The 17,260-nt window shown below is 42.9% G+C and overlaps 2 protein-coding genes across 7 annotated transcripts in view; one reads left to right on the forward strand and one right to left on the reverse strand.

Annotated features, from left to right (window-relative positions):
• Nucleotides 1–1,799: 1,799 nt before the first annotated feature.
• ATP5PF (ATP synthase peripheral stalk subunit F6) lies at nt 1,800–16,719 on the reverse strand. Of its 5 annotated transcripts, none has more exons than XM_014576396.4 (4): nt 16,580–16,719; nt 6,072–6,264; nt 2,339–2,463; nt 1,800–2,020 (listed from the first exon to the last, which is right to left on the reverse strand). In XM_014576396.4, exons 2-4 carry the CDS (start codon nt 6,239–6,241, stop codon nt 1,992–1,994), a joined length of 324 nt encoding a protein of 107 aa, XP_014431882.1. In that variant the 5' UTR covers nt 6,242–6,264; nt 16,580–16,719; the 3' UTR covers nt 1,800–1,991. The 5 variants fall into 5 exon arrangements, with proteins under 5 accessions (XP_014431882.1, XP_075766266.1, XP_075766251.1 ...); XM_075910151.2 differs by lacking the exon at nt 16,580–16,719 and adding an exon at nt 7,873–8,013; XM_075910136.2 differs by lacking the exon at nt 16,580–16,719 and adding an exon at nt 7,666–7,810.
• Nucleotides 7,930–17,260, forward strand: part of GABPA (GA binding protein transcription factor subunit alpha) — a 35,635-nt gene continuing 26,304 nt past the window's right edge. Inside the window, exons 1-2 of one of the 2 annotated variants that reach the window (XM_075910125.2) lie at nt 7,930–8,074; nt 12,340–12,439. In XM_075910125.2, the coding sequence (XP_075766240.1) occupies nt 12,363–12,439 (77 nt within the window). In that variant the 5' untranslated portion in view covers nt 7,930–8,074; nt 12,340–12,362. Of the gene's footprint in view, nt 8,075–12,339; nt 12,440–17,260 lie in introns of those variants that run through there. The other variant, XM_089773549.1, reaches the window with a different exon arrangement.

The raw sequence follows: 17,260 nt of genomic DNA on the forward strand, positions 1-17,260 counted from the left end.
ATCGGTAAGTGGCTTTGCTGAAGGAAAGCACTTCAGCCAAACTGATACAGTATTAGTGCCTTGATTTTTCTGTTAAAGTTGTTTTATAAATAAAAATGACCCAGAGTGTCTGAAATGCTATTGTGGGTTTGCTTTCAGTGATCTGCAGATATTACTTTGTGTGCCAAAATATGGCACTCTAAGTTACACAGCCTGCTTTGCAACAAACTTGCTGCCTAATGTCTTCAATTCCAAACATTTTACTCTCAACTTTAAAGTGACAGCCCTAGTAATTAGAAGGGGATTTTTTTTAAGCAAGCAGGCTTTAGCTGGAACATGCACTTTTAGTTTGTCTGAGTTTCATTCTCCCAGTTTCAACTGTGGGTATGGCAGTGTAAAGACAGCAGCTTTAAGTTAGTAAGATGAAAATTAATAATTATTATCTGCAGCCTTGAACAGTTTTAATATTAAAACTAATTTGCTTCATGGTCTGTGGTAGTTAAACTATGGATAGGTGAATCAACATGCTAAATTCTTTCAGTGAAGTTGTGAGAGAGTTGTAGGAGCTAGTTTCTTTAGCACCAAAATAGGCAATTGGGATTCTAGGAGAAGCAGAAACTGGATGTTGCTACTCAGTGACTAGCATGCCCTGTTTCTCATCCCATTGAGATTAGTGACAATATTACTTTATCATTCAGGCTGTACAGGATTATTGGTTTGATTTAGTTCATGTCTAAGAAAATGAGCTACAAGTTTTAAATCAGTACTTAGTGTACACTAGTTCTCCAGAGGAGCTAATTGAAGAGCAGTAGAATACTGAAGACTCTCCCCATATAAATATAGCTGCTAGAAACAGTGGGCTACAGGTGCAGAAGCTAATACTTCTCAAAAGAATTCTCACTAAATACCAGGAAATTAAATTAAAGAATCAATCCTACTTTTTCATCTTAGCTAAGTGCTTGCACAACAGTACTTTAAATGGAAATATTTTGCAGTTTCATTGACATGAAAGTGAAACTTTCTATAGAAAGTTTGTCAACTTTTCAAAGAAACTTGAAGAGTACCAACAGGAAGACTATCATGATAGGAAAGGGGGAGGAGGGGAGAGGGAGAGAACCACAAGTAGGTGTAAGTACTCTATATTTTGGATAAATGGTATGTTATGAAGCTATATGCTTTGAGCTTACCCTACTGTGATATTGCATTGCCTTATGTAAGTGCTAGGTTCCTACCACAGGTTGAATTGTAAAAGTGTAATGGGTCTTTACTGGATACCAAAATACTCAATGATTGTGTATGCTCACTAGCTTTTCGAGTTTGAGTCTTGTTTTCTTAGGATCAGATGCCAGTCACATCAGTCAATTCAATGTGATTTCTCTCCCTGTATTTTGGGCAGCAGTATAATAAGCAATTTTGATAGTTTTCAGGCAGCATTTTAATTTAAAAACAAGATACCTTTCACAAAAGTGCACCCATACACCAAGCTTGTATAAACCTATCCACTTCAGTTCATGGGCCTTGCACAATTGAAGGGTATGTGGCATGAGATTTAATGTCTGAGTTCCCAAACTATCTAAATAAAACTTTACTATTGCAATAATGAAGCATGTAAACAGTAATGCGATACTTGGAGCTTATATTGTACTTTTCCTATGCTTTCAGTGATTATTAAAATTTAGGGAAGCATAGTTCCTTTCAAAGAGAAAGTTATTACATTTAACTACTTTATACTCATTGGTTCTTTGGTTTTATCTGGATATTGCAATGTCATCTCAGTACTATGTTTAAACACCAGGAAAAAAAACAAAAAAATTAAGCACTTTATATTAGATTTCCAAAAGTGAATTTTATGAATGGCAATTCACAAGGATCAGGTTGTACTTGTTTGACTTGAACTCAATACAGTCTAAGTATTAGAAAGTGAAATTCCACATTAAATTACAACTGCTCGTCTATTTAACAGCTCCATGAGAAAGATGACATCCTTGCTTGGAATGCAGACTTCAACCATATCATTTTTGTGATTCTTCAAAGTTGGGCTCTAGGAGGAAAAAAGTTAGTTGTGTGTTACAATACTCAAGTTCCAAATCGTGCTCAAAGATCAACTTCAGGCACTAGCAAAACACAAAGGACCCATTTTCAATAATCTGCAGCTAGTTTTACTGCTGCCACAAAGTTTGTATGTGCCGACCAGATTGCATATTTACCATCCCCAAGAACAACCGAGTATGCGCTCTTCCAGGACAACAGAGTTGATTGTAAGCAGCGATGTGGAAATAAAGGATAAATGGTGGGACAGAGAGCCTCACTTTCAAACAGATGATACAAGAATAAATCAACATCCAAACTGGAGCCTTACCCTCAAATTTGAAGTCTGGAAATTTTGTCAGGTCTCCCCCACCATACAACCGCTGAATTTTGGAAATTTCTTCAGTCATGTCTTTCTGGTATTCAGGGCCTACATCAGCTGGACCACCACTTTTCCTAAATGCAGAAAATTTCCAATGACAATTTTGATATGCAACATTTTATACTGATTTACCATTTAAGAGCATAATCTAAAGTAAACGAAATGGCTATAAACCCTCCAATAAAGTAATTAAAATATTGAAAACAGAAGTAAAGAGCATATGCTAGGAGGGAATTTTTCCCTGCAGCATTTTAATCCAGACATTTTAGCTTAACTAATGCTAGAGGAGGATTTAATAAAAATAAACATATTGCAACAATATTACAACCATTCCTTAAATGGTGTAAGTCCTACAACTTATCCATTAATTTTATCCTGGCCTTAATTACTGCTTTAGCGCAGATGCTGTGCTCACTGCTAAAAAGAGCATGAGGAAATGGCTGCTGCACTGTTTACAATCTAAACCCACAAAAGAGTTCCCAGATGGAATTAGAAAAAGAATTATACAACTGTAAAAAGCTCTTCAATATAGTAAGAATAATCCCCACTAATAGTAAAAATAGCTACCCCACCAGTTTTAATTTTGTAGAGAGTCAAAATACAATTGCCTAAATACAATCTCTCTCTGGGGCCAGCTGCAGTTTTAAGATAACTGTAGTTAAACCAGGTGTGGACAGGGTCTCAATGCCCCAACAACAATACACTATTTTCTCATTTCAGTCTCCAAATCCACACCTGCAGAATCCCTTAAGGCAGCGGTCTCCAACCTTTTTACACCGAAGATCACTTTTTAAATCTCAGAACAGGCGAAGATCTACCGCTCTACCCCTTCCTTGAAGCCCCGCCCTCTATTCCTCCTGTCCATCACTTGCTATCCCCAGCCCTTCCTTACACACGCCAATAAACAGTTGATTTTTAAATTATGCAATATAAAATTAAAATGTGTTTATAGTTATGAAAAATGGTCTCTTATTCATGCTATTTACATCTAAAATGAAGCATTTATAATTATACATTTTGTGGGGACTGAGTTCTGTGGCTGGGGGCAGGGGAGAGGGAACAGGGTGCTGGGAGGGCAGAGGACAGGGTTCTGCAGCAGGGGACAGGGTGCCAGTGGGGACAGAGTTCAGGGAGTGGGGATTGGAATGGGAACAGAATTCTGTAGCTGGGGTCGGGGGCCAGTGGCAGCAGAGAGTCCCCTGCATCTGCCTGCTCCCAGGATTTCTCCCCTTCCCCCCCCCCGAGGGAAGCCAGTACATGCCTCTTCCAGGCCTGACACCCCCCCCATAGTGTGGGCCTGCCCCATGCCAACCACCCCTCCCACAGCAGGGCCAAACCCCCACAGGCGCCTGCCCTGGGGCCAAACCCCCTTTCCACAGCGCAGTCCAGCCCGGCCCATCCCCTTTCTTCTCTCAGCGTGGCCAACCCTCGCAGGCACCTGTCCCAGGGCCAAACCCTCCTCCCATAGCACAGCACCCCCCTCCTGCAGCATGGCCAACCCCTGAAGGTGCCTGCCCCCGGGGTCAAACCCCCCTCCCACAACACAGCCAACCCCTGCAGGGCCAAACCCCCCTCCCATGGCGCAGCCTGGCCCAGCCAACTCCCTCCCCTCCCGCCACGCGGCCAAACCCCAGGGCCAACCCCCACTCGAGAGGTGCAGGGAAACCTCAGCACTCCTCTTTCAGGGCCAACGCCCCCTCCCTCAGCCCGCAACAGAGCTGTGGGAGGGGAGCAGCCTGCGCACTTCCAGAACCCCTGGAAGGGACGTGGACTTCAGACAGGACTTCCGTCCACCCCAAGGGAAGCCAATACTACACTAAAGGTAGGTAGTGGGGCTTCTCTGGGGTGGGGGGGAAAATGGGGGGTGGGGTTGCCCAAACACCTCGCGATCAACCAGTCGATTGCGATCGACGGGTTGGTGACCACGGCCCTAAGGCATGACTCAGTCTCCACTGGGAAGTGTTTTTATTTTAAAAGGATATCACTTTTTTCCTTTCCCCATCTCAAAGCTAAGGCAACTCATAGTTAGAGAAATGCTCTTTTATTCCTTTTCACCACTCATTAAAGATGACACAAGAAATAAAGAAAGGTGGTTTATACATTTCCCCTCCCCCCCACAATATTTTGGCTGAGAAGGGCTAACAATAGGTGCAGTAGCAAAGTTCTTTCACTAATCAACACTGCAATAAAAAGCTCTCTAAGCTAAGTTTGACAGATTTGAGCCAAAAGGCTTTAAGTGAAATTGGAACTTCAAAACACTGGTTTCTAAATGGTAGGTCCCACACTTAGTTGGATAGAGGAACCATCAAGATGACTCCCTATGTCCCAGCCCTCAACCCCAACCAGCCCTTCTCTTCCCCAGCCGGAATCATTACCAGATTGCTGTTTGTCCACTCACCAGCTGTAGCCACTTCCTCAGATTGCAACTGCCTGGAGCCCATTCCCCATGCTGCTGGCCTGCAGTCCAGGGCAAACAACAGCAGGATCCAGACAGCAGCAGCAGAGGAAGTAGTCACTGAGCAGAAAGCAGCCTGGTACCAATCACAGCCCTTGCACAGATGCAGGAAGAGAAGGGCCAGCTGGGGCACGAGGACTAAGTACTGGATGGGGGCCTGCCTGGCAAGCCAAGCTGGAAATAGTAAAAAAACTGGGAATTGCTGCTACAGAACATACAAGAAATAACACACAATCAATACATTGATAAGTTTGAGAGGTTTTGTACAAAATGCTGGCAGTAGAGTATTTATTACATTGAACCCATTCAATTTAATAGTCCAGAAAAGTGTCACTACCTTCAAAAACAATCCCAACTATCACCAGTGAGATTCAACCCAGTTAGCTCATCTGCTTGACCACAAATCGGCCCTCCTTTAAACATACTGAGTGTCTCCTATACCTTACACAGCTTTTTTGCTAAATGCTTCAAATGAAATTAAAATGTGTTGTTTAAGATAATTTGTTAATGCAAAAATCTTCATACAGGTAACAGATGAATAACAGTTTGATAGGAGAGTGAATATAGACATTCAAACCCCAAACCCTCTCGCAAAATATTGATTTTATTTTTGTATTATATGATTTTATGACCCACTACTTAGCTGAATGTATTCAATGCTTGCATTTTGTTTTTGGAATGAATATTATTTCAGAAGGTCAGGTTAAAAAGGAAGATTCATTAATGTTCATATAGGCAACTTAGTTATACAAAATTGTGAACAGATAAGCCATTCAATATTCTTTTCCTACTTGTAAATAGCTGTATGAGAATAATAGCTGTATGAGAATAATATGGACAACAACAGAAACACAAAAATGTCTTTGAACTATCTTTCTATTGAGGTCCACCTTTCTTATTTCAAAAGGTCATGAAACCTTATTTTTGTAACATTCCCCAGTAAATCAGATATATACCCTTCAACACCTGGGATTGCAACTACAAAGTAATGTTATTTCCTAGTCCACTTTCCTTAGGGCTTCAGAAGTTGAAGTCCCATTGATTAAAATTTGTGCTACATCAGTTCTCTGGCATTTCTGCACCAAAGCTAAGCAGCTCTGCATGCAAAGTACCAACCTATAAAGGTCTAATAAGAGAATCAATTCCATACTGTCTGCTAAGAGTTTAATTTTTTTTTTTTTTTTACTTAATACATTGAGTCACATTTATTGACTTCCAATAACTTACTGGCTCTTTACGTTGTATTCTCTGATCTTGTCTATAAAGAGCTTCTGAACAGGATCAAGTTCTTTTGCCTTGTTAAATACTATAGCAGAAAAGCCAATGTTCCTTCGCAAGTGCATTGAGATGGCAGAGCGGAAAACAGAGGAAAACCTGAATAGCTGTTGGAGAATCATGATGAACTTTCAGAGGGTTTCAGCTAGAAACAAAGGAGAATACATTAATTTAGGAGTTATTTGTAGAAAGAAAAAAATATAGATCAGTTAAAAATGTCAATGGTACGAACCATAGCAAAAATACCAAGAAAAAGATTACCTCGTTTTAACAATGAAGAACAATTTTGCAATACTCATGAAATAATTTTGATTGAATCATAGGTAACATGAGGATATAGTCTTATTTTTCCCACATTAAAATTAAATGCCTGAACACATGTTTCACAAAATAAAATGCTAAAAATTAACTGGACACTTATAATTGTAGCACTTAGCAAATATATTGCCACATTCATGGCACAGGGCTAATTCACAGACTAAAAGAAAGCTGTTGTAATAAATAGGTAGTATTGAGAATACAAAGTGTAAAACACAACGTGAACCAAAAATAAGCCAGCAAATCAATATCTGTTTTAATAAATGTAAGGTGCTATTCTAGAGTTAAAAGGGGGAAGAGGGGAGATTATTTAAACTAACACTATTCCTTTCCAGAACATCTGACAGCACTGAGTTAACTTTACAAGCCAGGGTTGGTGTTTCTTTTTAAAAGAGATACACAATTAGTATAATAAAAGGGGAATGATTTTCAATCTCAATTACCAAAGCAGTTTCTCCTCTCTTAATGTTCACACCTCCAGATCAGCTGCTAGCAGTGGGCCTCATCCTCCCTGATTGAACTTACCTCATCTCTAGACTGATTCTTGCCTGCATATTTATACCTGCCTCTGAAAATTTCCACTACATGCATGTGATGAAGTGGGTCTTTGCCCAGGAAAGCTTATGCTCCCATTCATGTTAGTCTATAAGGTGCTACAGAACTCTTTGTCCATTTTCAATTGGTCTCAATAACCTCGAAAGGGAACGCAGTGAAAGGCAGGTTGCAGGCAAAGCATCACAGATGCGGTTTTTTACTTGGCACAACAGGTAACTGCACCCAACACCGCACCGACGCGGGCTCTTTGGCCGGCCACTGCCTGCCCGGACCCGAGTCGAGCCGCGTTGCCCCGGCTACCGCGGCCAGGCCGAGCACGGCAGGCAGTGCAGCCCGGCTTCGGGTGAAGGCCCGAGGGCAGAGGCCGGGATGAGAAATGTGTCCCCGGCGCCGGGCGGGGCAGCGACAGGAGCCGCGAGCAGCCCCCTGCCGCCCTAGGGGGGCACCACAGCAGCTGCTCCCTCCCCCCGACCCAGCGCGGCCGCGGCGCGTTACAAGGAGACGGCGGCGGGTCCCTTTGTCTGGCTCCGGCTCCAGTCACCTTGACCGGGGGGGGGGGGTTGAAGGGGTCACGGCACCAAGCCCGGCGCGATGCACCCTGGGAAGCCGAGCAGCAGCGAACCCGGCTCCCATACTCGTGGTGGGCCTGTCCCCCCCCCGCTCACACAAGCACCTAGAACCGCCGGGACGCTCCGATAACACTCCACAGCCAGCAGTACAGAGAGCCCTCTATCCACTCACTACCGGAAATAAGCAGAGCCACTTCCGGTCTAGGGAATTAATTCCCCCATCCCCGCCGGTATGTCTCAGCGAAGCCCCGCCCACTGATTGGCGTGTGGAAGGTGACGCCGGGGATTGCCGGGAGTTGTAGTCCTTGCACCTGTCTGGGGGGGCCGATTGTGTTCGCGCTCCCTCTTCGCCTGGGCCCTGCACAGGCCTCGCCACCCAATCCTGAGCGCCTCCCGCTCTCTTCAGTGCCGCGCTCGGCAGGCGGCGTAAGGACCCTGCGGAGTCGCCGCTAGTGAGCGGGGTGCGGGGAGTCGAGCGGGCCGCTCCGGTCGGGGCGGGGGTTTCTGCGGCGGGTGAGTGCGCGGGCCCGGGGCGAGAGGCGGGCGGGCGGGAAGCGCCGCTCTCCGTATCCGGGGGAGGGGGGCTCGGGCCTGGCTGCGGCTCGTGTTTTGTTTCCGTTTCTCCCCGGCGCAGCGAGTCTCATTTCCGTTTCGGGTTCAAACAACAGGGAGGGAGGCGCCGCGGCGGGGCCGGGCGCTGCCTCCCCTCGCGGGCTCAACGCTGTCCCGGCGGGCGCTGTCTCGAGGCCGCAGTGCGACCCGCTGCCGCAGGCCCGGTCCCGTCACATGGCGGCTGTGGGGCGCCGGGGGAAGCGGCCTTCGGCCTGATGCTCCTGTCCCATGGCCCGGGAAACCCGCCTGCGTAGTGTCCCTAGGCAGGGGGAGGCCTGGCGGCTGCCATGGCTGGCGGATCCGCTCCTCCCTGGGAAGGAGACCCTTGTCCAAGCCCCCACCCTCGCTGGTTCCCAACTGCAGGCAAAGCCGGCGCCCGTAGGCGGGCAGTGAACTTGCTTCGGGCGTCCCGCGTCTCTCCGCCCCGCTCGGACCCCAAACCCTCGGGCTCTGTGTCAGTTCAGTGATAAAGGGAAATGTGCGCGGTCTGCCTGGGAAGATTGTAGTTCAGGGCGCAAAATACACAGTATATCCACTCTGGGCGCTGCTGTGAATTTCGTAGTTCTGATTTAGTAAAATGCATATTTTCTGGGACGTTCTCTTAATATATTTCGTACTGGCAGGAGTTACAAATTAATCGTAAGATTAGGGTAACAGAACAAATGCACAGTGTTGTTTCTTGATTCTTGTGTGCATTAACCAGAACTTTGTTTCATAATCAATTTCACCATAGTCACCTTTCCTCATTCACACTTGTTCTTGTGTGCTATGCACTACACCACTGGGAGCAGAAAACATAAAGAACAATAAACTATGACTGCAAGACCAAAAAATTAGCCCAGGCAATAAAAGGCACAGAGTTCACTAAAACTTCAGTTATATTTTATGTTGGGTTGGGTAATCCTGTTTTTTTTATCCGTTCATATCCAGTATTTACACTCTATATAAATATTTAAGGTAGAAGTTCACTGTCCATACAGTGTTCAGAATTGATTGATTACTTTGTTCTCTGCTCACAGTTAATAGGCAAACAAACTTTTACCACTAGTCTGTTTATTCATTTAGCTGATGCTGCTGCCCACAATGAGGATATACTACAACTTACGGATTGTCTTTCAAGTGCCATCAAGTTTTTGCTTTCGCTATCAGCATTAATAAAGCAATTGTATTAGAACAGGGGGGTTATTTTACAAGATCCTTCAGTTACCTTACAAGCAAACCAGCTAGAAGTACTCCAGAAGTTCAGCTGTTCAGGATCTACAGTGACCATGAACCTTTCAGTGGATGAAGAGCTAAATTTTCACATTGCAAAATTTTCACGTTGCAAAAGATCGTGGTACCGTTTCCAGACTAGCTAAAAGAATTTAAAGCTTACCATCAAGATCAAAATGCTTTTGTGTAGGGTGGGGAAACATGGATAACTTCTGCTTATCAGGAAAAAAAGCTTAAAATAGTTTCCACCTATACTGTTGATTATGCTGCACAAAATGGCAAGATAAAGTCACCAACACAGATTCTTCAAATGGCAAACTTACTAAGCATGACATCCTTACTCAAGCAAAGGTGACTGAGCTGGCTGGGCTAACTAAGTAGGTTAGAAGATGTATGCATATCCAAGAACATGCTATACAGAGAGTTGTCATAGGAAACAAATATAACAGGGTGCCCCAAACTTCACTATAAAGACACATGCAAATAAGATACAAAGGAATTTGCAGTTGATCCTAATCAATGGGAAATCATGGCTAGGAATGTGAACTAGTTGACTATCTGAGAAGCAAATGCTTATCAGATAGTGGACAGCCTAGCCTACTAGTTGCGCTCTTCTCCTCCCCTCCACCCCCCTGCTGCTTTTATCAGAGGCAGCAAGAGGGGTGGGGGAGAAGGAGTGCTTTAAAGTGGCAGTGCCACATGGAGTCCAAGGTCTGGCCCTAGGCTTCACATGGCACTGCCACTTTCAAATGCTGTATGCAGCCAGGGCCAGCTGAGAGTCTGGGGACTGACCTCTGGCTCTCTGTGGTTTGCTGCTTTGAAACTGCTTGAGTCCCCCGCTGGCCCCATGCTCCTTGCAGTGTTTTGCCCTTGAAGTATAGCAGCAGACATGAGGCTGTTGCTACGATTCAAAGGCGGACGCACTCTTATCGACAAATCAAAATTTAACATCCCTAATCTTGGCAGGTGATAGTAACAAGTGGTGCAATCGTCTCCCATCATGGTATCAAAGTCCATGACAGAAGCTGGCTCCTACAGCTTGAGGAGAAAAGGCTCATACATTTGTATTCACTGCCAAAGATCATGGAAATCCTGGATTAGATTGTTCGGTCACAGGAGACATTGCAAATATCTACATACAAGTTGCAGTTCCCACCATATCTCATAGACAAAAGGATGCCAACATGAAGTCTGTTTCACAGTTACTTGTTTGCATTTATATTATTCCAGTACCACTCAGAAGCTCTAGTTATGATTGGAGCACCATTTGTTCTGATTTTTATTATAAACAGAAGCATGCCTAATGCCAAGCTCTGGTCACTTTGTTTCTTAAAGTACACTTCATTAAGACAAACTCGAGCAGATCACAATAACCTGGCTGCAGCATAAAACAAATGTAATACACCCACCATAATTGCTGGTCATCCTGTCCCTTAGGCAACCTTTGCCTCTGTGCCATAGAGGCAAAAAGAGAGGCCTTGAAATGTGTCCTTAACTAAGCATTTACAGAACACCCTGCTAGCAAGTCTTAATATATAATATATGAAGATATACCATCTCATAGAACTGGAAGGGACCTCATAGAACTGGAAGTGACTATACTAGATGACTTTTCATCTACATGCACTGATCATTAACTTGTTTGAGAGGTAATGAGACCTTAGATGGAAAATGTTCTGTTCAGTAGGTGTTTTGTAGAGTAATGCTGAATACATTCACCTATAAGAGGCAATGTAATTTAAAAGTAATAGATAACCTATTTAGTACATTGTATTTTTAGGAAAATTTTATAGCAGTCAACAGCTTTTATATTTCTTCAGAGGACAGTATGTAATATAAATGGGAAAGCAAAATCTTGTATTTTAAAGTAATCTGAAAGCTAAATGTTATCATCCAAGGAAAGGTTAACCTGACATTCATACAATGTCCAATATGTGCACAGGCCATCCAAAGAAGAGAACAAAAGCTAACTTAGGATGTATAATCTATGCACCTATATCTTTTAACTTCCTGAATTTGCCATCTCTCAGGAAAAAACAAAACTACCAACTTACTAAAGTAGACTTCCGATAATCCCGGCACCCCTTGGATCCCAAAGTTGCCGATTATCGTATATGCCAGAGTTTCAGGAGATACTCCAGCAGGGGGGGGGCTGTGACGGGTCTGCTGGACCCGCACTGTGGGGGGGGGGGGAGATGTCAGCAGGGAACAGCATGGCAAGCGGTGAACCCTCTGCTGTTTTTCAGGGAGGCGGGGGAAGCCCTGCACAGCCGCCGGTGACAGGCCAGCTGGGGCTGCAAACGGCAGCGGCGGACTTGGGGAAGCAGCAGAGCAGAGCAGCTGGGGTGCTGCTGGGTTGGTCCCGCAGCGCCGCTCAGGTGAGGGGCGGTGTTATGGGACTAACCCAGCAGCACACCAGCTGCTCTGCCCCACCGCTTCCCCAAGTCTGCCGTTGCTGCTTGCAGCCCCAGCTAGCCTGTCACCAGTGGCTACGCGGGGTTTCCCCCGCCTCCCTGCAAAACGGCGGAGGGTTTGCCCCTTGCTGCGCCATTCCCCGCCACCCGGCCAGACGCAGTGCAGTCCGGCAGACCTGTCACGGGTATAATCCCTTTCCTTCCCCTCCCCTTACTTTTCCCAGCGAATGAGCGCATGTGGGGCTCACAGGAGCTCCAGTTGTTCTGCTGGCTGGAGCACTTCCGGGTTCCAGTTGGTGCTGGAATATTAGGAGTGCCAGACCACTGGATGCCAGACAATTGGAGTTTTACTGTACTTCTGTTTTCCAGAACAAGCATTGTCAACTGCTTCAAGGTTTCTGCATCACTATTTCCATTTATAGCAGTGTAATTGACTTTACAGCTGAAAAAACATTTTGATAAAAAGTATGATTAGAAAATTATTTTTGATGTTAAACTATGGTGTTCAAATTAACTACTTGAAAAATTTTTCTTTTCCAGGCCTTTTCTGATACTTTTTAGCCATGACTAAAAGAGATGCAGAGGAGTTGATAGAAATAGAAATTGATGGGACTGAGAAACAGGAGTGCACTGAGGAAAGGTATGTGCTTAAAAGTCAGTGTTGCTTACTACTGGTATCACTTACGCTGAAAAAAAGTTTACAATTTTTTTATCAAATTTATGTCCTGCTCCTGTAGAAATCTGTCTTATGTTTGTATTCAGTGGAAAGAAGGCTTAGCTCTTATTTAAGAACATAAGACCAATAGTCAGACCCTGTACAGATTTGGACTCAACTATCTTGAATGATTTTTTTAGATTACAAACTTTGCCATCTCACTTGTTCATTCCTTTTTACAGATCCTTGATAAATCTCTCTGCTGTTTTACCTTTGTACACTGTGAAAATGACATTTTTTCCCTTTTTTTTAATTGGTTATTGGTCCATGAGAGGAACTTTCCTCTTATCCTCTGACTATTTACTTTGCTTAAGAGCCCAAAGAGTGGGACTTTGTCAAAGGCTTTTTGAAATTCCAAGTACACAATATTCCGAGAGTCATCCTTCTCCATGTTTGTTTAGAGGGTTCTAACATAATGGTGAAGTATGATTTTTCCCTTTATCAAAACAGTGCTGATTATTCCTTAACTTATCATGTTCATCTGTGAGTCTGATAATTCTGTTCTTTATTATAGTTTCAAACAATTTGCCAGTTACTGAAGTTGATATTACTGGCTTGTAATTGCCAGGATTGCATATTGCATATGGAGCTGGTGTTTTTTTTTTTTTTTTTTTTTTTTTAAAGAATTGCATTAGCTATCTGATTTACATACTGCAGTTAGTAGTTTTACTATTTCCTATTTGAGTTCCTCAGAACTCTTGGGTGACTACCAATGGATCTTGATGACTTATCACTGTTTATCAATTCATTCCAAAACCATCTCTATTGACCCCTTAGTGTGGAACAGTTCCTCATATTCATCATGTAAAAAGAATGGTTCAGCTGTGGAGAATCTCTCACATTTTCTGTGGAGAAGTCTTTCTTGAGTATTCCTTTAGCACTTTGATCATCCAGTGGCAGGCTTCCTGCTTATTAGGGGGTGTTAAATATAGATTGATCAACTAATCGAATAGTCAATGGGATTTCCATCAACTATTCAATTAGTCTATAAGAGCATCTCCGCCTTTGAACAGTAGAAAGGGCCCCTCCCCCCCACAGAGACAGTGCTAGGGGAACTGGCTTTTAAGTTGGCTCCCCCCCAGCGCTGGCTCCTTCCCCCCCGCCCTTGCTGCCTCTCTCTGATAGAGCCAGCAAAGGAGGGGCAGCGACTAGTTAAATCACTAATTGGATCGACAAACTTATGCTTATCAGATAGTCTTCTAGTCTCTTACATCATAAGCGGTAGGGATGTATTATAAATTATTTTGCTGTTAGTTGTTGTGTCTTTTGCTAGTTGCTCTTCAAATTGTTTTACCTGAATAATTATGCTTGACTTGCCAGAGTTTATGCCCCTTTATGTTTTTCTAATTATCAATTGGCTTGTAATTTTTAAACAATGTCTTTTTGTCTTTATTGGCTTGTTTACTGTTATTTAGGCATGGTGGTATTTTTTGTTTCTTTCCATGAAATGTAGAGGGATACAGCTAGTTTGAGTCCCTGTTATGGTGTTTTTAAGTAGTTTCCATTCAACTTGCATGCATTTCACTCTTGACTGTTCCTTTCAATTTCTGTGTAGCTTCCTCATATTATGTATATTTCCTCTTTTTGAAGTTAAATGCTGCTGTAGTTGGTTTCTGTGATATTTCCCCCTCTACAAGGATGTTGAATTAAACTACTTTGGGGCTGTTGTTTACCAAGCAAATCAGCTACATTCACTTTTTGGGCTCAAATCCTATGTGCCACTTAGAACTAATTCATGAATTGCCTCTTCTCATGTAGGTTCCAGGACTAGCTGCTCCAAGAAGTAATCATTAATGGCCTGTAGAAATTTTAGCTCTTTATCTTAACTTGGGTGATGTGCCCAGTCAACATGGGGATATGTGACCAACAGTGCACTACGGTAGAGAGTGTTAACCTTGTTCCCCAGCTGAGGAGGTTCCTCCCCTACAGCCCTGCTGGACATGTTCAGCAGGAGGCCCTGTATAAAGCAGCAGGGATGAGGAGTGGCTTGTGGGGGATGCAGAAGTTGAACACCTGCCCACCATCTGACACCCTTTTAATACCCTGAGCCCCTACTGGACCCAAGCCTCATTCCAGAACCTGTGCCCTGCATTCCCTCCAATGCTCCTGCCACAAACCCCTTTCTCTAAGTCTACGTCTAGACTGCACTCTAAAATAAAAAACATATGCAATTTGCGCTATGCAAATTGCGTATTTTTTTAATTTAATTTAAAAAGAGGCTAGTTTGAAATTTGGCGTGTCTACATGGCTCCAGATTTCGAAATAAAGTGCTCTTTCAAGTCATCCCTTATTCTTCATAGAAAAAGGTTTACAGGAATGGCAAAAGAGCGCATCCGTTATTTTGAAAATTTTTTTGAAAGAGGGGATGCTTTCCTTGGATGTGGGTCTAGATGTACCCTTAGTTAAGTAAAATGCAGGACAATGTAGCACTTTAAAGACTAACAAGATGGTTTATTAGATGATGAGCTTTCGTGGGCCAGACCCACTTCCTCAGATCAAAAAAAAGTTAAGTAGCATTTTTAATTTACCAGCACCCCCTATTTTCCCAACATGTGAGATGATAGATGCATTTACTATATATTCCTACTGCTACATTCCTACTGATACTTTTATATTTTAAGCATGGAATTTTTAACAGTAGAGTTTTAGTATTTTTTGGTGTGGACATAGCAAAATAAGATGCATGGAAATAAATAATGTTTAACTATGCAGAAAGAAAACCACAACATAGGTAGTGTAATTTGTTTAGGATGACCCATAGTATCCTGTTACTTGTTTGTGGCTGCCATTTCTAATCACTTCACCCCATTATATAAATATTTCTTCTACCCTTTACCAAACTGAATGGTTATCACTTTGAAGTGAAAACAAACTTATTGTAGAAATGTAAATCACTTTTGGAACTGAACAAATTGTCAAGCAGCTGTTTAGCCCTTCCATACCCTGCTTAGAATATTTGATCAGTCTACATTGCTTGTGATTTGTCAGTCATTTTTGTTTGTCTGCTACTTTTACCCTAGTCATATTTTCTTTCTTTCCTTCCTCCCTTCCTCCCCAAGTGCACGTTCATAAAGTGTACAGACATTAAATTCATATGTCCTTCTCTAGCTGTCTTTCCCAAAAGAGACACAAACTTCTGATTCCAACTTTCTCATGCCCTCATGGCATCACTTTTCCATAAAAGGGATGTAACCCAAAGATAGAACAGAGGAGACAGATAATATTCCATTACATTAACCACACAGCCGTCATTGCTGCAAATACCAGAGATGAAAAATCTTTTGCTCTACATGAGTTATCTTAATTCTCTGTCTAAATCTACTCTACTCCTCAGTTGCCTCTGCCTACATTTTAAAAAAATAATTCTAGCTGTTACCTGAAGGAAACTCTCTAAGAGTAAGTATTAGTTCCTTTGTATTGGAGAAAAACACCATCAGAAGACACAACACCTGTCTCTCAGTCTGATTTCCTCCTTACTTTTAACAAACTGAGTACACTCCTATATTTTGTATGCTCCATCTATGCATAAGCAAAGGTGCCAGATCCTCAAAGCTATCCTTAGGATAGGAACTCCATACAAGTTAATGAGATGTCCAAGTGCCTGTGTTACTAGTAGGTAACAAAAAGCAAGGTAAATCTTCAAGTTTCTCCTTATAGGATGCAAACTCTTACAGCCTTTTATATTATCTACTATGTACATGGAATTTGACCCATTTATAAAATGAAAAGGCCGAGTGATGTTTTTTTACCTGCTCTAACCATTTTCTTTCCTTCATTAATGAATATTCTTAGCTAGGCATCTGTTTTATCTTGATGTCTGTCTTGTGGTATGCTGGCCTTTAGACTTGCACCCCGTGTCACCTGCTATAGAAGCAGTGGCTGTAAGTGAGTCACAGCAATGCTCTGTATAAATGCCTGACTGCTATTGCTCTGAACCCCACGTATACCTCCCACGGCTAATTGTTTCCTTGCAGTCTTCTTGGAGATTCAAAGGGGAGTAAATTATTTAACACAGGATGGCAGCAATTCAGCTCCTTCTCCAGGTAATGCCAGAGTCACTCCTACCTGCCATGTGGATTTCTAAGCTCTTTCTGTTTGCCTGGTCTGTCAATTTCTCTGGTGCTGGATTGCTGTGGTGCTCTGCCCAGCTCCGACACCCGGGGAGGGGGGGCAGAAGGAGGAGGCAGAGGGGTGATTCTCTTTATTTTCCAACTGCCATGGAACCTTCTGGTTGCAACATTCCATCCCTCGTCTATTTGAAAGGGAGTCTCCAAAGCATGAGGCTTGCTGTGGTGAGTGGAGTAGAGAGAAGGAATCTAGTTACAGGCATATATTTTTGTTGCATTAAGAGCAGTGTCATCATCATAACAAATACCCAATTTTATTAATATTCTGCAGGAATTTCTTGGATACCAAAAGGTCTTTCAAAGTCAAACAGGATGCTAATAATTTTGAATTGTCAGATCCTGAGTAACCATTAATGATGCATCCTGGTAATAATCTATTTACTTGGATGGTTCAGACCTTGGATATAAAGAAATACATATTTTATCATAGTTTATCATAGTATAACAGCCTTAACTATGACACATGGAATGCTTTTTTAATGTATTTATATGGACTTTTCTATGTGACTGATCATAGTGCTATCTAAACATAACATTCAACGAAGATTGTGTGTTATTACTGATAAAAACAGTATTGTATCAGAATCATGCTTGTTTTGTGATTTAAAATCTGCATTTT

The sequence above is a fragment of the Pelodiscus sinensis genome, chromosome 1, assembly GCF_052426305.1.
Source record: "Pelodiscus sinensis isolate ZL-2025 chromosome 1, ASM5242630v1, whole genome shotgun sequence".
Classification (NCBI taxonomy): domain Eukaryota; kingdom Metazoa; phylum Chordata; order Testudines; family Trionychidae; genus Pelodiscus; species Pelodiscus sinensis.